The following is a 20,632-nucleotide window of genomic DNA, read 5'->3' as shown; positions in this document are numbered from 1 at the left end:
ATCCTAATGAAAGGTAAGGATGAAGAAACATTTTCAGTGGGTTCCTTCAACACACAGGCTACTTGAAATTTTCCCAGTGGATCCCTGCAACTCGTGGAGCTTCTAAAAGGAAGGTCTGAGCTCACTCCTTACTAGCATAAGCAGTGCTAGTAAAAAAAAATATTAAAAAAACAAACCAAACAAATATAGAAAAGCCCCAAAGAAGTTTTAAGACTTTCCAAAGGGGATTAAGCATTTGGAGATGATTTAATGTTTGTTTCTAGACCATCAGGCAAACCCGTAATATATGAAGATCCCAGAAAAGCTATCCAGATTCATGCTACAATCAGGCAAGTAGTCTAGATCTGATCAAAAGAAAAATTAAGAAGAATTTAAATGGATTGGCTTCCAAAGTGTGGATTACTAGGTCCCAGTATTCTAAACAATGCAATCTCCAAACTGTTCATATCAGCTCTCATACTCATGAAATAACATGGTACTATAGAGCAGATCTCAGTAAATATGCATTCAACAAGGAAAGAGTTATCTCAAAGAAACTGGTCTAACTGGTAAAGAAAACACATCAAAAAACTGATTATCTAACCACAACCTGAAAACAAAAGAAAAAAGAAAAGCAGCCCACTTGTGGCTGGGCTTTATAGAACTTCTTGTCCAGCCATCCTAATGGGAACCCTTTCCCTTCTGTTCCAGGTAATTTTAAGGAGAATCAGTACTTTCTGGGCCTATAGTTCCCACTGGAACTTCCAACTGTTGGGTGAATTCACAAACTTCCACCTGCTAAGAGGTGGAGAGTGTCTTCAGATGAATTGTGGGAGACTGAGACAATGCTAGATGCTGGCAGTGCAGTGCTTAAAGCAAAGAGTTCTGAGTCAGTAATGCACCCTTCAGTTTTGTTCTATGGAAATTACCTTATGGGGAATTGTTTCCATTCTCTTTTTGTCATTGCTGTTTTTCTGACTTTGGTGCATTTCCCGCTCTTCTGAGGCAGAGCAAGGAAACTTGGCTGAGATGCAATTCCTGTCTTGGCCACTTTGCTGGAAGTTCTAGTGGCTGTTTCTCCTCTAGGTCGTTTCTGATGATCTCCTGCATTTAAGGTAGAAAGGTGGTCTTAGCAAGAAAGGATTCTGTTTCCACAAAGCTGCACATACCTCAGGTTACCTCCATGCCATCCACAGATGAATGATAAATAAGGATCGCCAGGACTGAAGTCTACCTGCCAACTATAGAAACTGTCTCATGGCATCTCTGATATAGATCAGAGATCTAGAAGGGATTGGCATTTGGTTCAATGTGCTCATTTTCCAGATGAGAAAACTGAGGTTTAGGGAGGTTAAGTGAATTGCCCAGACCCACACAGCTCATATGTGTCTTTATACCATCTAGAAAAGCCATCCTCATGCTAGGGGTATTGAATGGGGCTCATCTCTTGCTCATATCCATGCTAATATCTCCTCCATTGTTAGTTATCAAAATCAGTCAGGGAATACTACTTTTTCCCATCACACACACACAGAGTTCCTAGAATTACCCCACACAAGAGGAGGATGACATTGCTTCCATCTTCCCCAAAGTCTAGCCTCTTTGGCCCATGGAGTGAAGAGTGTAAATGGTTTTGTACAGCCCGCATCTTTCCCAGCATGCATGTTGTATCCTTTTCTGAGTGAGGTTAATTTCCACCAGGGGTCATAAAATCCATCCCTAGAGAAAGTGAAAGCTTTGCCCATTTCGCTAAAGCTGATGTCAATTTGATTTTGGAATATGCCTAGGCTTAGAATTTCATGAGAAAACTTTGTGTGTGTGTAGTTGTAAGGTCTTTTGTCAGGATATGTGTGACCCAGAGAGTAGATTTTTTGCCAGATTTCATTCTCGTGAATTTAATATATAAACATCTAACAATAGCTTGGTGAGGTTTCTTTTTTCTTTCTGTTAATTGTGACACTGGAAGTATATGACTAAGATTTCCTTTGTTAGTACTTTAGATCAAAGGAATTCACTCTGGTGTTTTGGAATAAATGATTTTTAAGATAGTTTTTACTATCTAAATTTACTTTAATTGGAATTTCCTAAATATTTGGCCCAGTACTATTATATGAGCCAGGTGCTTCCCTTATTATATTTTAGAAGTTGTGGGAAGTTTTTTAAAGAACTCTGTATTTCCTCCATCCATCCAGCTGGCATCAGCATCACAGGTTCAGAGTTGCAAAGGCCCTCAGAGGCCACCTCCTCCGATAATCTGTATCTGAAGAGGAATTCCCCTTACAGCCTCTTTGACAGGTGGTCATCTAGTCCCTGTTTGAAGGGGTCCCAGTGGGGAGAGGGGGGGCTGATAACTTTCAATGCATCCCATTCCTCTTTTAGATTTCCTAACCTAAATCTTTATCCTCTTGAGCCACTAGGTGGCAATAAAGTCCTTGACCTGGAGTAAGGAAGTCTTGAGTTCAAAATAGCCCTCAGACCAGGGGTCCCCAAACTTTTTACACAGGGGGCCAGTTCATTGTCCCTCAAACCATTGGAGGGCCGGACTATTAAAAAAAACCTGAGCAAATCTGTATATTGCTGTCTGGGATAGCAGAGGCTGCAGTGCTGGCTGTGTTGGGCCTATCACACCTTGCACCACTATACTGGGCAGCAGTATACACAGTGTGGAATCTCCACCCCCAGATTGCCTCTCACCGTGCTGATGTCTTCCATTGTGCAGCCACAATCCTTTGCATGGTGTCTCGTTCTCATTCAGTTACTCTCAGAACAAGGTGCCACGCAAAGGATTATGTCACTGGAAGTAGTACTGTATGTGAGTGATGCCACAGATAAATGGCCTCCCGTGGGCCACAGTTTGGGGACCCCTGCCTCAGACACTTCCTAGGCCTGCAGACTGTAGGTCCTGGTTTCAAATGAGGCCTCAGACACTTCCCAGATGTGACCCTGGGCAAGTCCCTTAACCCCCATTGCCTAGCCCTTACTGCTGCTCTGCTTTAGAAATAAAATATAGTATTGATTCTAAGATGGAAGTTAAGGCTTTAAAAAAAAAGAATATGACAATTTCATAGAGGTTTAAGGTTTTCAATGAACTTTCCACATTGTTTTATTTGGTCCTCACTGTAACCCTGCTCCTGACTGAGAAGTGGAGAACTTAAAATTCAGAGACAGACAAACAGAAAGAGATAGAGAGGGGGCTTGAGAGAGAGAGAGAGAGAGAGAGAGAGAGAGAGAGAGAGAGAGAGAGAGAGAGAGAGAGAGAGAGGAACTCTGAGAGAGAGGAACTTTACTGGACTAAGCATGATTATTGATGAGAGTTTTATTTATTTATTTTTTATTTGTTTTATTGTTTGGTGGACTTAAAGGTACAGATTGTAAATGTGAAAAATAGATTTTGAAAAATAAAAAAAAAACATTGTGAAGAAGGTGCCACAGGGATTATAGATGAGAACACTGAGGCTTAGATAGGGTAAATAAATCACTCATAGTCAAACAATTAATAATTACCAAAAGTAGAAGTCCAACTCCAGTTGGGTGGAGAAAAGAGATATGAAAAGGAACCCCTCCCTCCACACATACACACACACACACACACACCCACAAGCTGTCAGGATGCCCAGCAATTTGGGACCATTTAATACATGGGCAGACGGCCTTAAGGTCTCTAAATAGACCTTGAGGGTGTCACCATATAATACAAAGGGGAATGCTCATCAGAATCCTGACTGCAGGTATCAAGAAATGTGTGAATGCTTTCTGGGTAATCCTCTGTTTGAGAAAGATTTCCATCCAAAATAAAATAAAACGTTTGAGTGCCTAAAGGGTAAACTTCTGTTTACCGGAAAATTCCCTTGTGTGGAACAGTTCCTTCCTGGCCATACCAGATCAATAAGATTACTATTATGTCTTTTCTTCTTAATGAGAGTGTCTGATCTTTGAGGGTGAGGACTGTTTCTCCCAGGGGTTCCCCTGGGAATGTACATATGAGTAAATGCTTTGGGCGCACTTAGGGAATGTTTTTGGCCTCCAACAGCCTTAAAACACAGCCTTACACTGGGTATTAGTTCCCTTTAAACTGGAAAAACGTACATAGCTGAGTCTTTTCAGAGAGCAGTACATCTGTTGCTCTCTCATTGTTTTCCAGCTCTCCAAGACCAAGAACAGTGCAGAGTATCCAAGGGGAATCTATTCAAAGGCTTTCAACTGTGGAGCATTTCAATCTTTGCTGTGTTCCTCTTCTTGCTCCCTTTCTTTTGGTCACTTAGAGTGTTCACTACTGCATTTCCAATCCTTCCAAAGAGAGAGGAATCTTAAAAGGTTCCTTGTCTTTTCCCCCGTGTCTTAGCTTGGATGCTTTAATAAGTTCCAAAAAAGGGAACGATGGGCTGGAGGGGGTGGGTGGGGGGAGAAGAGAGTATTCATTGTATATTTGTGGTGGTAGCAACAGCTTGAAACCATTAGCCTTGCTATTATGCATTCCTGTGTTGATGGAGCAGCTCATCACAACAACACAACCCAACACAACTCTTATTTTTGCTTGGCCTCGTGCCCCTCAAAGAGTTTCACTAAGTTAAATATGAAGAGAGCACCCCAGAGAATTCATTGCATGGGACTGGGAAACATGGGATAAATCCACGAATGCTTTGGGTATTAATGTCTGAAAATGAAGGAGATGCTCCTATGCACTGGAGGGAAAGAAATCCTAAGATGTAAATTTAAAAGAGAGGTAACTGGATCCCTGATAGTGGCCTCTGAGTATTTTCATGTTCTTTAAGAAACTGTTTTGGTGGTGGCCCTTCCCAACTTTTTAGAGGAGTAGTAGCTTTGGGAAAGTGGGGGGAAAAAAAAAGATTCTTCAGGGCTCGGGAGTGTCCTTTAATTCCTCCTTCCCTCCATTCTAAATATAATTTGCTCATTTGCATGCAAATACCCAGAATGCTTTGTAATTTCACAACTCCTTTCAGTGGTCCCGGAGCTGAAGCTGAAGGAACAAAGCAAAATGTTTAGGGCGTGCCTTTGGCTTCCCTGGTTCTTTAGTCCCTGCTTTGCAAAAGAGAATTGGAAGGTAATCCTTCCCCAGCATGCCTCCTGCTTGTTAAAGTATGGTCTATATTTATTGAGAACAGGCTGTGGCCTTTGTATGGAGCTGTTGTGAAAAGGAAAGGAAGGTTCCTTTGGCTTGAGATGTCTAGATTTTTGAAAAAACAGATCTCAACAAATAGTTATTAAGTGACCCTGGGCAAAACACTGCACTCTGAGTATGGGGGTGATTATGACTCAGTCTCTGGCTTCTGGACAGTTTTAGGTTCGATGTTCAACATACATACAAAATTCACAGATCTACAGTGTAGCCAGGTTTGCAACTGGATGGGACTTTAGAGATTGTCTAGTCCTATGTCCTCCTCACTGTAGAAAAAAGAAACTGAAGCCCAGGGAAGAGAGCATCTTGTGTGAGGTCATCTAAAGAGTAAATAGAGCTATGATTCAGACTTCCTCCATCTCTTGTCTCCAAATCCAGGGTGGTTTCCACTATGCTGTGCTGCTGCACTTAGGCTAACCATGTGAGATAGAGGGAAGTAGTGAAAACATCTCCATTATACAGATAAAAAAATCGAGGCCAGGGATTTTTAAGCGATTTGTCCAAGTTCACTCAGATTCAGTTGTCAGCTTCGAGCACTCTATCACACCAGGTTTGTGCTCTCATGCTACATGCTTTTCCGGCTTTCTAGCCTGCAATTTAAAGGAGGCAGCAGGGACATAGGTGTGGATTAGAGCATCAGTTATGAAGACTTGGGTAACTGTGTTGCTTTCAACAGCTACTGACCTTATGAACCCGAGCAAGTCATGGAATCTGTGCTTTAGACCAACATCCCTTTAAGCCTATAGTTGGCAGAGAGGGTGCTCATTAACATGGAGAGAGGGGGCAATCTCAGCTGGTACCCAATTAAATATCAGATCCAGCCCTTGTCCTTAGCCCATTTTAATTAATGGGGCCCGGAGAGGTGTGTATCAGTAAACCCCAGAATCTCCGCTTTATCAAGTTTCCTCAAACATGTGCCTTTTAGGCACATGGTAGATATTCAAGAACTATTTGTTGAGTAAAGGTTGCCACTCCTACCCCTAATTTTGGTGCTAATCTATAAAGAAAATAAAAACATTCCACTGGACATAGTTGTAAGATCTCCATTCTGCATTTATATGTTTTGGCTTTGTATACCATCCTTGCTGTAAGTAAAAAAATAATAAAAACCAATTCCCGTTGTAAATAAAACATGGTATTCTTTTTGCATGTGGAAGAACATTCAGCGGCATGACAGAATCTTGTAACGTGCAGCTTTCGGTTTTGATACATTCCTACACCTTTGTAATTGTCTGTCTTCATACCAGATCACAAGAGGGTAAGGCTTCACGATTTCCATTCAGTGCTCTGTATACAAGGTTGTGAAGTGTATCCTACGGTACCCAGCCCAGCTGTCTGCACACTCTCGGAAATGAACTGATGAGACTGTGGGGGAGCAGAGGCGGTGCCGCCCAACCTCGTAACAAAGGCTGCCAGCCTGAGCATCCTACCAAGGCAAAGGGGGCTCGGGGCGCATGGGCGTAGAGAGGAAGACTGGGTCCCCCTCTTGTCCACCGGGGTTGAAGGGCTGGGGGTGGGTGGGAACTGGGTGCAGTTACAACGAACTCGGTGGAGTTACCTGCCCTCCGCCCCCCCCTCACCACCACCACCATCCTGCCCTCCCTTTCTGCAGCATAACCTCCGCCCTCAGCCCCCTGCCTGCGCGCCGGCACCACCCCACTCCACCCCACCTCCTTCGCGGTCCGCTCGAGTCCGCCGCGTTTATCGCCCCCTGGCGGCCACCACGGGGACTCACGCACGCACTCGCTGCACACACACACACACATACATACATCTATCTACACACTCTCACACTCAAAAAGAAAAACTGGGTGAGGCAGATGCAATAAGGCAAAGGGAGGAAAATCGTTAGAGAAGAGGGCGAAGAGGAGGGAGGAGTCGAGCGGAACGGCCATTCTTGCCTCGCTGGGTCCCAGCTGGCCCTGCAGAAGAAAAAAATAGGAGAGTGTGTGGAGTGGGCGTGTGAGGGTGAAGGGACGCAGGGCGAGGGCTGCTATTGTCTCTCGGGCGGCAGCAGCAGCGGTAGCGGCAGCGGCAGCGGCAGCAGCAGCCCGGTGGGGGGCGGGCAGAGGAGAGGGAGAGGGGGAGGAGAAGGCGGCGTCGGCGGCAGCGGCAGCGGCAGCGGCCAGCAAGGGAGCAAGCGGGTGAGCGAAGGAGGGAGCGAGCGCACCATTCTCTTCACCTGATCTCCGGGCGGGGGTGCACGCAGCCAGCGCAGGGCGAGAAGCCGGAGTCAGAGAGGCAGCCGCCCGTGCAGCACCAGCCCCAGCACCAGCCCCAGCCACTGCCGCCACCCACCATGTCCTACCAGGGCAAGAAGAACATTCCCCGGATCACGGTGAGCCCCGGCTCCCAGCCCCAGCGCCGCTGCCTCCTCCCCTTCCCCTTCCTTCCTTCCCTTCCCTCCCTCTCTGTCTCTCTCCTTTCTGGCTTTGTGTGGGGCGAGTGTCCCTGGTCCGGGAAGAGTAGGGAGTGGAAGTTAAGAGATGAGGGTTGGGTGAGGAGGTCCGGGACAGAGCGGGTGGAGGAGGAATGAGGAAAGCAAAAACTTATGGCAATGATAATACTGAAAAGGAGCGGCTCCATCCAGTCCCTCCAGGAACTTTGCGCCCCGTTCTCGGGCTGGGGCGCCAGATAGCCGACCGCGCTGCGCTCTTCGCGCTTCTTCCCCTGGAGCTCGCGCGCGCCCCAGAACCCGGGCATGGGGTGGGGATGGGGGCCGCGGGCCTTCTGGCTTTGAGCTTGAAAGGGTTGGGTTCTGCTTGACACCCTCCAAGCTTGGAGCCTGGTTTGCAAAGCTTCCATGAAGCGCGAGGCCAAGCGCTACGGTTTTGGGAGGAGGACCCCACCTGGGCTCTGCCCTAGTCCTGTACTCTCAAAGGGCTGGTGTGAATGTCGCCTTCCCCTTCCCCTTCTCCCCTTCAGATTAAGGGTTAAATCTCCTTCAACTTTGTTCCTCCTTGCACTGCCCTCTTGTCCTCTTCCTTTTGCTGCATGTTTTGGTGCGTCATGTGCCGGGTTGGAACAAACGAAGACAAAATAGGAACCGGATTTCTCTTCTCCCTGCCCGGATCGCTAACTGCGAATTATTTTAAATCAGTCATCTTTTGAGAAAAGACTGGGCCGGAGGTGCGGGTGTTTTTTTTTCTTGTTTTTTTTTTTTTTAAATTTTAATTCAGCATTTGAGTTTACTGCCGTATGTACACTATGCCTTTAGCTTTGTGTACCGAAGGGCGGGAGAGAGGGTGGTGGCCGGGGCGTGTGGCCAGGGCGGGGTGCATGGATGCTAGCGTCAGGTACAGGATCTGCAGCTCCCATGTGATGTGGGGCCAGGCCCATCCCCAAAGAATTGGCCCCCACCGCTGGTTTATCCTGGATGCAGGGAAACGTCGTATTGTAGTAGGAGGGTGACCCTTCTGGGTTCCAGTGGACCTGGATTTTTAGTAATTATTTGTTTTGGGGTTTAGAGGCTAGGAATGCAGCTGTGCTTTGTCTCCAATGAATTTAATTAAACCTTTGTGGGATGGGGTGTGGACTGGGGGGAATTGGTTGGCTACTCCATCTTTGCAAGGCGAACAAAGGAAGTGATAAACCGGGGTATCAAAAGGCTTTGCAGATATTTGATGGTTTTACTGCTACCTGTTATCAGCTAATTCATTTCCTGAAAGCACACTTTGGGGGCAGGGTGGGGTCCCATTTGCCTTTGTGCCCATTTCCACTATGGGTGGCTGGGTCAAAATGCCCCCAACTTCTTGATGCCCATAATACCTTTTATCTGTATTCTGCATTTAAGCTGCCATGCATCCCACCAGTGGAGGCATCGATCCTTTGCTATTTTCTGGGGCTGGGCTCCAATCCCTTCATCTACACCTTACTGAATGTCTAGCTTTGTCCTTGAGGAAACTCCTCACCCAGGACTCTGCCTAAATGAGCACTAGGTTTTTGAACCAAAGCTTTCCTCCTTCCTTCTACCTCTATCAGCAATTGTAAATTGTAAATGAAATCATTTGGAAATAATATAAAGGGGTGTGTAGCCTAATAATATTGTGTGTCTCCTAATATTTTTTTTCTTCCTGTTGAATGAGAAGAGATCCTTGAATCACTGAAAAATGAAGGTAAAGAAGAGGTCACCCTCCATTATTCCCTTTAATCTTTGCAGAACCCAGGAAAAGGCTGCTTGCTTTGGAGACATTACATGTATGTGTCAGCTCATGTTTCATACATGTATCCATGCTTACTCATGTACTCACAGTACATCGTGCTTCCTGCTCATTCTTGTGCTTCCAGTAGATGACACATCTGTAATTATTATGTTTGGCCAATCCAAGAGCTAGAGTAATTTTTCCTGCGGGCTCTGACCAGAGTTGTAGCATGGAAGGCCCCACCCTCTCCCAGAGCCACCATTCATGCCCCCTCTGAGGAGAGATGGAAAGGTTGTAGGGGATGGACACTGGTCTCTGGACACACAGATGGGTGGGGTTCATCTTGTACTCTCTCCCAAGGCTCAGCTCAACTTGAATTAAATCCTTTCTGCCCTGGGAGGACAGGTGGTGGGGTCTGATCGCCTCAAGGGCTCCCATCTCTAGTGGGGTCTGGGGTCCCAGCCTGGGTGAGCTTTAGAATATAATCTATGTATTATAATGTGCTGAGGGTGTCTTGGGTACCGGAGCTAAAGCAACAGTTGTTCACAGATGGTCGTTGTTACATGAAGAAAATAAAGGGTGGGGTATTGGTTGTAGTAGGCAGGTGATAGACTTGTAGAATTTGTTTTTCTTGTGTTCCTTTTTCAGAAAGAGGATGGTTATTTTAAAAAATTATATATAATATATTATGTTGATGTATTATATATAAATATATAGTCTATAAAATATGTATTAAACATATATGTAAAACAATTTACATAGAAATTATATATATTTTAAAAATAATGATTGTAAAAATTATATATTACACATTTAGTTATATATTATATACTCATATTGACCAAAATTTAAAAACTACAAACACAAATCCATAGGAGAAGGCTAGACACACCCTTCTAATGGATTCTATTCCATAGCGACCCCAAATAATTTTTCAGAATATGATGAAGAGATTTGGATTTAGCTTTCTGTGCTAATTTTTTTCAAAATCCTCTTCACCCTCAGCATCTCAAGGCTCTCAGTGAAACAGCAGTCAAATGGGTACAAATAATTTTTTTTTTGGCCTCATGCCTTCTGACAACCTCTGCCAGCTCTTTGACTCTGCTTGCTTCCCTGTCCCTCCCCTATTATCTGGACCACAGTGACAGTTGTGCCACCCAGTTTCCATCTTTCTTTCTGCCGCCCTCCTGGCCACAGACCCTGGGAAGAAAGCCACCTCCCCAGGGAGAAGGAATGATAGCCCTGAAGTTAGGCAGGGTGACTGATTTTTGCCAGGCTGGAAACCAGTTTCCCAGGCTGTTTGTTGGTGTGGAACCCGTTCATCAAAGGCCTAAGAGTTTGAGGCTGCTGCTTTGACTGAGAGGTTTGATTTCCAGAAGTGGATTATTTTTTCTTTCTTAAACTGGCATTTAAGACTCCTCAGTGTGGCTCCTTCTAGTCTTATTACACCTCTTTATGAACTCTACCCCTGGATGAATGGCCATCATCCAATCTTGTCCTATTCTAATACCTCAGCATTGTCCCACAGGCCATTTATTTCCAACTTGGAATGTCTTCTCTTCAAAGCCTCACCTGTTGATACCTTTTGTCATCCTTCAAGAACCAGCTCTCCTCTAGGGACCCTTCATGATTGTCCAAGCTTAAAGTTCACACCTATTCCTCTCCCACCCCCCAAAAGAAATGCAGCATTTTGTTTGAATTCTCCTTCCACAGTACATCTGCTTCCTACTCATTCTTGTGCTTCCAGGACACATTTGGCCAATCCAAGTACTAGAGTATTGTCCTATCTTGTTAGTCATTTCAGTCATGTCCAAAACTATTTGGGGTTTTCTTGGCAAGGACATTGGAGTAAATAATACTTTATTGAGAATTCCCACCCAATTCGCTAGAACTATCTCAAGGAATACAATAATCATGATTTTTTTTTAGTTGTTTTAGCCTTGTCTGACTCTCTGTGACCCCATTTGAGGTTTTCTTGGTGAGGATACTAGAATGGTTTGCCATCTCCTTTTTCAGCTCATTTTACAGTTGAGGAAACAGAGGCAATTAGGAGTAAGTGACTTATCCAGAGTCACACAGGTAGTAAGTGTCTAATACATCCTTGTCTCGTATTAATCTGTATGCAGCATGCCGTATGTCACTTGTCTTTGAGGGCAAGGACTGCGCCCAGTACCCTGCCTGGTATTTGACACCTTAAAAAATTTAGCTGAATTATGTTGAATTGAATTGTCTGTGAGTCCATAGCAAGTACTTAGCCTGGGCTCTGCCATCTCTGCAGATCTCACTTGGAATGTTAGGGCTGGAGATGTGGGCTGGGTTGCTCCGAGGTCTGGGTATGACCCTCTGCTTGGTGCAGTTCAGGGTGGGGAGATGCTCCCCCTGAGACCATCTGCATAAATGGCAGCACCCTATGGTTTCTTTCCTCTCGAGAACCCCATCCCAGCGGGATCCAGAGCTCCGGGAGAGGAAAGCATCTTTGTGGAGGGTGGGGAATTGGGGATTTCCCCCAAGATTTAAAGAACTGTCCTTTGTTCTTGTTTGCTGACAACTGCTTTTGTCCTTTAAAATTATTACTTTTTTACCCAAAGCCTTTCTGTACTCCAGATTGTTCCTATATATGTCTTTGTACCCCAGGTACCCAGCTCAGTGCCTAGCTAATGCCTGTAACACCCTTACTCTCTCTTTTCATTTCTTGAATTCTTCATTCTTTAAAGCCTCCCTCATAGGAGACAACTCTCCCAGGTTTCCCCCTAAGTGAAAAAGACTTTCCCCTTAGGCCTCCTGTTAGCACTTTATCTTATCTAGACATTTTATCTATTAGAATCATTTCTTTTAGGTTTTTCATCCTTTTTTTTTGTTTTTTACTTTGTGTTTTACTTGGTTTTACTAAGCCACCAGTAAGGACACAACAAGCTTAATACTCTTATTTATTGTTGTTCAATCATTTCAATTGTGTCCCAACTCTTTGTGACACCTTTTGGGACTTTTAGGGCAAAGATACTGTGGAGTGGTTTGTCATTTCCTTCTTCTGCTCATTTGACAAATGAGGAAATGAATGGGTTACATGACTTGTCCAGGGTCACCCAGCTGGTCTCTAAGGTTCACAAAGATGAGGGTAACAGTCATTCTGGTCCTAAATAGTACATTAATGCCACCGAGATGAAGCTTTAGTGATTTTCCCAATTCATTTTTCAAACATTACTAAATATATATGTATACATGTATTCCATTATATATTAGCTATATTTATTACATATATCAATTCATATAATAGATAAATAATATTATATTGCATATTAATATAATATATTAATTATATATTACATTAATTAGTCATTTGTATTTATATTAAATTTTATATTTCATATAATTTTATAGATTTTATATTTATAGTATATGTTTGATACATAAAATATTTATATAGTAATGTTTTATATTAATTATATATTTACTATGCTATATATAATATTAGTTCTACATTACATTAATTAATATAATATTTAACTCATTTTGGTGACTTGGAATATCAACTTGTTGAGTACAAAAACTGTTCCACTTCTGTATTTGTGGTTTACTGGATGGCACATATTGGGGAGTTAATAAATACTTGTTTAGAGAGGAAGAGAAGGAATGAATTGGAGAAGATTGGTGTAAGAAAAAGGAGGTTAAAGCCTGGAACGCGTGGATGATGGTGGCAGGAGCTCGATCTTTGTTTGACTACTCCAAGGGATGGATGAGTTCATCCTTGGCATGTGGGTCCGAAGTGCTGTTCTTGGGGAGTTCCCACTTATGTGGCACTTCCTGAGTTTGGACCATCCCTTGGAGGGTTTGGTCTAATTGATGTTTGGACTACAAAAAAGAGTGTGGATGTAGAGAGAATTTGTTTGAAGTGTTTTGTGAGGGGGAATGTGAGACTGGAACCAGATCTAGAAATGGACTGTAGAATCCCCTTTCTTGGAGGTCTTTGGAAACAAAAAAGACATTGAGGACTGTGTAGTGGTCACTGAGGTTATTGGCCGGCCCTGCTGTTAGCTGTGGGATGAAGTAGATGAACTCAGGAGCCTGCCACTTACCCTGTAACCTTGGAGGCATGGGATCGTAGGCTATGGGGTGGGAGGCACATTACGGGTCATCTAGGGCATCTTCCTCATTTTGCAGATGAGGAAACTGAGGCCTGTAGGATGAAGTGTCTTAACATTCCCTCAACCTTAGTTTCCTCAACTGTAAAATGGGAGTTTCATGCTGTGCCGGCTGCTCCCCAATGCCTATAATGGATCCCCCACCTCACCTCTATCTCTCATAATACTAATTTTCTCCAAAGCTTTAAACTTATTTTTTAAAACCATGCCTTTTCCTCCCCACTCTAGCCTCCCACTTCCCCTGCAGCCATGTTAATGCCTTCCATTCCAAATTACCTTGTTTTTCTTTCTTTTTTTTTAAATGTGTTGTCTCCCTAATGAGCTCCTTGAGGATGGGGACTGTTCATATATGTCCTTGGTATCTAGCTCCATGCCTATCTAATAGAGTAGGTGCTTAATAAATGCTCCTTGGTGATTGATTAAAGATAGGATCTGTTATATTTATTTGTCTCCCTCCAAGACAAAGACTTGAAGAGTATAAGAAATACACTGAAATATCTGATGGAGCTCTTTGTATAAATCTTACTTGTGATTATTGAAGGTGGTAAAATGGAGAAAGTGAGAAGCCTTGGAGTCAGGAAAACCTAAATTCAAATCCAGCCCCAGATACTTACCCTGAGCAAGTCACTTAACTTTGCCTCATCTGTAAAAGAAGCTGGAGAAGGAAATGGCAAACGACTTCAGTATCTTTGCCAAGACAATACCAAATGGGGTCACAAAGAGCCAAAAAGGACTGAAACAACTCAAAAACAACATGAAGAAATCAAATCCCTTTATAGTTCTAGTGAATTGTGTGGGAATTCTCAGTAAGTTAGTAAAATTTTATTTAAAATGTCCTATATGTCTCTTTGCTAAGATTGCCTACCACCTGATAATGGTGCTGATATAGTTAGAATTGATATATTTAAGATTTGCAGAGATCTTTATGAACGCAATCTTTTTAAATTCAGTTTAATTCAAACCATTTGAAATAGATGCTATTATTATCTTTATTTTACAGATAAGGAAACAGTCAACTTAAGTTACTTGTTCAGTCACATATCTAATTAAGTGTCTGAGGCAGGATTTGAACTGGGGCCTCTCCAATTCCAGACCCAGAAGTCTATCTATGTGCCCTTTATTTAAGAAGGGTGATAGAGCCGCTTGAGTATTTTAGGAAACCAAGGGAAGTGAATTTTGTAGAATTACAGTATTGTAGATTAAATTAAATTAGTATTTACATTTGGATAAAATAAAATAATTATCTAATTATTAGTATTTAGTTGGAAGAGATCTGAGAAATTCTCTAACCTGGGAGTAACCTTTCTAGTATCATGGATCCCCTTTGTCAGTCTGGATAATATGTTTAGAGGCATAAAACACATAGGATTATAGAAGAAATCAACTATATTGAAATAGTTACTTAGAATATTTTTATTTTAAAAAATTTTTATTAAAAAAAAGTGAGTTCACAGCTTCGAGATTAAAAACCTCTGATTTCATCCAATTCCCTGGATTTTCAAAAGAGGAAACAGGTCTCCATGGTAAGCAACTTGCCTAAGTTACCTAGTACAGGGCTGAGATCTAAGACTGAGGTTTTCTGATTAGTTCTAAGATAGAAATCCACCATTCTTTGTCCTTAATACTCACACTGATCATCATTAGGCCAAAGACATTTTATTTTGAACCTCATCAGGAAGTATTTCCTTTTTTTCCTCTCCCTCCCTCCTTCCCTCCTTACCTTCCCTCCCTCCTTCCCTCCTCCCTTCCTCCTTCCCTACTTCCCTCCCTCCTTCCCTCCTCCCTTCCTCCTTCCCTACTTCCCTCCCTCCTTCCCTCCTTCCTTCCCTCCCTCCCTCCCTCCTTCCCTCCTTCCCTCCTTCCCTCTCCTCCCTCCTTCCCTCCTTCCTTCCCTCCCTCCCTCCCTCCTTCCCTCCTTCCTTCCCTCCCTCCCTCCCTCCTTCCCTCCTTCCCTCCCCTCCCTCCTTCCCTCCTCCCTTCCTCCTTCCCTACTTCCCTCCCTCCTTCCTTCCTCCCTCCCTCCCTCCTTCCTTCCTTCCTTCCTTCCTTCCTTCCTTCCTTCCTTCCTTCCTTCCTTCCTTCCTTCCTTCCTTCCTTCCTTCCTTCCTTCCTTCCTTCCTTTCTCCCTTCCTCCCTTCCTCCCTCCTTCCTTCCTCCCTCCTTCCCTCCTCCCTTTCTCCCTCCCTTCTTCCTTCCTTCCTTCCTTCCTTCCTTCCTTCCTTCCTTCCTTCCTTCCTTCCTTCCTTCCTTCCTTCCTTCCTTCCTTCCTTCCTTCCTTCCTTCCTTCCTTCCTTCCTTCCTTCCTTCCTTCCTTCCTCTGTCTCTCTCTCCCATCCCCACTTCCCCACCTTCCATCTTAGAATCAATGCTATGTATTAGTTTCAAGGCAGAAGAATGGTAAAGGCTAGTCAATGGGGGCTAAATGACTTGCCCAGGGTCACACAGCTAGGAAGTGTAGCCACCCAGCTGCCCGGAGAAATATATTTCTTGACTAATTTTTCTGTCATTTTTTTTACTGCCCCCTTTTGAGACCTCTTAACCCCTTAAAAACATTTTTTTTTTAAGATTACAATTCCGGACAGACTTTGTCTTATAAGGCCTTGATCTTTCTTTATCTCTTTATTTTTTGGTCTGTTCCAACAATCCCCTGGAGGATGTACTTCCCACTGATGCATGTTGGGCCTGGAACCTGGAGGCTGGGTCACATGGGGCCCTCAGTGTCACCCTTGCCCCAGGTCACATGGCTGGCCCATGGAGGTCACAGGCTGGACTTAGTCCAGACTCTCCTCAAGGCCAGCTCTCTTCACTGAACCTCAGCTGCCTTGCCTTTTACAGAGATGATATTATTCTAGAAGAAACGGAATTTCTCTACTTAAAGGACTTAGGATTTCTTTGATGCATGTGACCCCGACCAGAAAAAAAAAAGAAAAGAAAAAAATTTGTCATCTCTTGGCCAGCCCTCTGTGCTTGGCTAGTCAGGAGACAAAGGGCTGCGATAGATGGGGCAAATGATTTGAAGTTGGAAGACTTGGGCTCAAGTCTCTGGGCTGCCCTTTGGTCAGTCCATCATTGACTGCCTGTGTGTCTCTGCTTCCACCTTTCCTCATCTGTAAGAAGCAGTGGGATTTGGTGGCCTCTAAGGGCTCTCCCAATTCTAAATCTTTGCACCTGTGGCCTTTAAGAAAATTAATAATAATGGCAACAGCCAGCACTTATAGAGCACTTTAAGGTTTGCAGAGTGCTTTGTTTGATGCTAGCAACAGCCTTGTGAGGTAGATGATGTTAAATGTCATTTTGATCCTCTGTGGATGAAGGACAACCACTAACCAATAATTAGCACCATTTTACAGATGAGGACATTGAGACTGAGATGGATCAAACGATTTGCTTGGGGGTCATACACCTAGAAAAGGAGTATTTGAATTCAGTTCTTCCCTGCCCTGGTCTCTGCTTCTGTTTCATGGCTTAGATTTGTCATGAAGCTAATTTTTCAGGTCTGGGCTCAAGTCCTTTTGAGTTAGGTGGGATCTGGCAGGCTTGTGTCCTGCTGGCTGGTGCAGCCCTTGAAAACTTCTAGGATATCATAAGGCATTGGAGGAAGTCTTCAGTGGAAGGAAAACAGGATGAGTAAGTGCTATAATCTTATTTATTGATCATTCAGCTTCATTTTACTGATGTGGAACCTGAGGCACAGGGGGACATGATCCACCTGAAATCATACAGGTTTCAGCTATAAGAGATCTCAGTAAAACAAGTGTCAGAGCTAGGATTTGAACCAAGGAAAGAAGTAAACATTTATTACTATATATGTATGTCCTACACATAATACACATATGTATTACACATAATATTATATATTTTATATAATAATAAATAATATATAATACACACAATACATTATATATATATTACTTTGTTCCAGGCCCTGTACTAAGCACTTTACAAACATCTCATTTAATCCTCACAACAATTCTGGGATCTAGATGATATTCCCATTTTACAATTGAGGAAACTGAGATAGAAGTTAAGTGATTTGCCAAGGGGTCTAGTGAGTTTCTGAATCTGGATTCTAATTCAGGTCTTTCTGACTCTAGGGAGAGATAAGTGGATCTAGTGTAGGACCTGGAGTTAGACTCATGTTCCTGAATTCAAATCTGGCCTCAGACACTTCCTGGCTATGTGATCCTGGGCAAAACACTTCACCCTGTTTTTGCCTCAGTTTCCTCATCTGTCAAATGAGTTATAGAAGGAAATGGCAAACCACTCCAGTCTCTTTGCCAAGAAAATCCCAAATGGGGTCCATAAAGAGTCAGACATGACTGAATAACAACTTCCTGACTCCAGACCAGCACTTTTGTCACTTACACAACTCATAGGTCTTTCATTAGACCAAAATCCTCTTACTCCCTCTTAGTTTACTAAATATAAAGAAAACAGATATTTACAACTGTGTGATTTCCTCATAGACACATCCTTTTGCTCCAGAATGAGTATTTGTAATGGGGTAGGGATACAAGAGCCCTCAATTAGTAAATGACTTCTAGTTTGGATGAATACTCAAATCTGTTTAATGTGGAGATTAATTATTTTCTGGCTATCCTCCATGTTAATGTTCACTTTCCCCATTTTATTCTTTATGCCTGAGGGGTTCTTCTCAAGGCAAACAGGGAACCCTTGAGAATAAGGCTTGGGAGTCCCAGGTGAGAAAGCAATTAATTCCTATGACAGAAAATTGGTTTCTGGTGTAATCAGTCTTTTTAGTTGCTTCATATGGTGAAAACAAAGGTTGCCAATTTTATATCTGATAGGCACCCATTAAAAAAAGCTGGTTACATATATATCTGAAAGCTATATACTTACATTTGATTTTTATGAGAGAGAGTTTCTGGCATCTCCCCCCCCCCTCCCCCTCCCAGAGCAGTGTGGTCAGTACAAGGTAGAAAAAACTCATAATATTTTCTTGTCGTGCTTTAGGGCAGATATGTGCCATGGAAATGGCCTGGAATGTCTGTGGCCCCTTTCCTCTTATCATTTTTCCAGAAAAGTGAGTCTTTCTGAGGAATATTAACTGGACACTCCTAGTTAGTCTGGGGCAGAGGGAGAGGTCTCTGTAGTGGCCCAAGATCCTACTCCTGAGCTTTATCTTGTTTTAAAGAAGTTTCTTATTTTTTCTTTATTTCTAGTTTTGCTTTGTTTTTCCTTTGAAGAGCCAAACAATTAACTAGGAAGGAAATAGGAATCTTTTGAAATAGCAATATTAAGGAAGATTTATTGTTTCAAGGAGCCTTAAGGAAAAGATGACCAGGGTGGGAGACAGGTGATTGTCTCCTCCTTTGGCAGCAGGGGGAGTTGGGGTGGGGAGGGAACATGGTGGAGACCTGAGTTCCAATCCTGCCTTTGCCACTAAAAGCTATGAGACCTGGGAAAGATTCTTACTTCTCTAGGTTTTAGGTTTATAATTTGTAAAGTAAAAGCATGGGATTTTTAGATGATTTCTAATAGTTAATAAGACCCATCTCTAAACATTCTCTCATTGTTTGTTTCTTTTAAACCTTACCTTCCATCTTGGAATCAATTCAATACATTGGTTCCAAGGCAGAACAGTGGTAAGAGCTAGGCCATGGGGGTTAAGTGATTTGCCCAAGGTCACCCAGTGAGGAAGTGTCTGAGGCCCCCATTCTCTCAACTATATAATCTTGCCACATTCTCTTGGCTTTCTACCCAGTTTCACAGTCCTTGCTTTTGCCCATCTTCCTTCCTTTTGATAATTTTATGTGTACATATATAAAAAATAATATTATTATGTATGTGTGTATTAAAACATGTGTATATATAAATATATATGTGTGTATATATACATATATAAACATGTGTATATATAAATATATGTGTATATAATAAGAAAAGCCTTCTTAAGATGAAATTGGTTCACAGATTCCTCTAGAGCACTGGTTGAGGTTGAGGGTGGTTGATGGGGTTAGGAAGTAACTTTAAAAAAATATAAAACATCTTTATTCTTTGTAATGTTATAAGACTTATTTTAGCTGCTATTTCATAAAAGGTAGAAAACTTAAAAATAAGAGAATATCTTGTTAAAACAAAGTGTATGAATACTTTTAAAGGAAACAGAAAGTAATTCTTTTCCAAAGGTTCCTCTTTCTAATAAGAAATAGTGGTGAGAATAATACTGGCTAAAGAGGATCCCTGTAAAAAATGGTCAGTATTCCTATTCATATAGACTCAAGGAAGAAAGCAGGAGTAAAGATTGAGAGTCACATAGCAAAGGTAAAAAAATCTATGTTCCCTAATGGACTTCTCCATTAGTGGCAGTGTAATGTCCCTGCACAATCTGCAGGGATCAAGGAGAAAAAAACACTATCCAAAAGCAGAGGACAAACTGTGGGAGTAGAAACACTGAGGAAAAGCAACTGCCTGACTACAATGGCTGAGGGGACATGACAGAGGAGAGACTCTGAGCGAACACTCTGATGCAAATACTAACAACATGGCAATGGGTTCAAGTCAAGAACACATATGATACCAGTGGAATCACGCGTCAGCTAGGGGGGTGGGAGGGAGGAAAAGAAAATGATCTTTGTCTTTAATGAAAAATGCATGGAAATGATCAAATAAAATACTATAAAATTAAAAAATAAATAAAAAAAAAATCTATGTTCCGAAACTTCAGAGAAAATCCAGGTGAGCTGACTGGGACTTTGTTTCAGGATGCTGAAATTGAAAGGCTGCTAACAGCTTCTGTATCCTTCAGCAGGGATAGGAACTGCTGGGTTAGGAGAATGATTAGCTGACATCAGAAGCTCCCTAGACCCTGGCAAGCTCTTCCTGTGTCTGACCTAGCTCTGGCAGCAAGCTACCCCTCACACACCTCCCAGTATTCGCCCACAGGGTCGTGTTGGGGCTCTCCCCCCCTCCGCCAGGGCCTTGGGTCCCAAGGAGGCCTTCTACCTGAGATTTCTCCCAGAGTTTGTCCCTGGAAAGCGTGTTTTGTCGTGTTTGGCCCAGGAGTTTGGAGAGCTAGTGAGCACTGTGCTGGAGATCATCTCTGTTCCTTAAGGGCAGGGCCCATTTCATTGCTGTCTTGTATCCCCTGACACTTAAGAAGGCTTAGGGATGGATTGATTTCTAGAAATGTTCATGGAGGCCCCAAGAGACTTAATAATATGGGCAGGAACATCCTTAGTGATGGTCAGAGGAAAGAGCAATGACGCTGAAGT

The 20,632-nt window shown here is 42.9% G+C and overlaps 1 protein-coding gene across 3 annotated transcripts in view; it reads left to right on the top strand.

Moving 5' to 3' along the window:
* DPYSL3 (dihydropyrimidinase like 3) overlaps positions 1 to 20,632 on the top strand; it is a 154,112-nt gene that overhangs the window by 58,060 nt on the left and 75,420 nt on the right. The window contains exon 1 of one of the 3 annotated variants that reach the window (XM_007473847.3): positions 6,591 to 7,454. The exons of 1 other annotated variant lie outside the window; for it this stretch is intronic. In XM_007473847.3, coding sequence (XP_007473909.1) covers positions 7,416 to 7,454 — 39 coding nt within the window. In that variant the 5' untranslated portion in view covers positions 6,591 to 7,415. Of the gene's footprint in view, positions 1 to 6,590; positions 7,455 to 20,632 lie in introns of those variants that run through there. One more of the 3 variants, XM_056811450.1, reaches the window with a different exon arrangement.

Source organism: Monodelphis domestica, chromosome 1 (genome assembly GCF_027887165.1).
Source record: "Monodelphis domestica isolate mMonDom1 chromosome 1, mMonDom1.pri, whole genome shotgun sequence".
Classification (NCBI taxonomy): domain Eukaryota; kingdom Metazoa; phylum Chordata; class Mammalia; order Didelphimorphia; family Didelphidae; genus Monodelphis; species Monodelphis domestica.
Note: the sequence above shows the minus strand (reverse complement) of the source record. Positions and strands in the feature narration are given on the sequence as shown.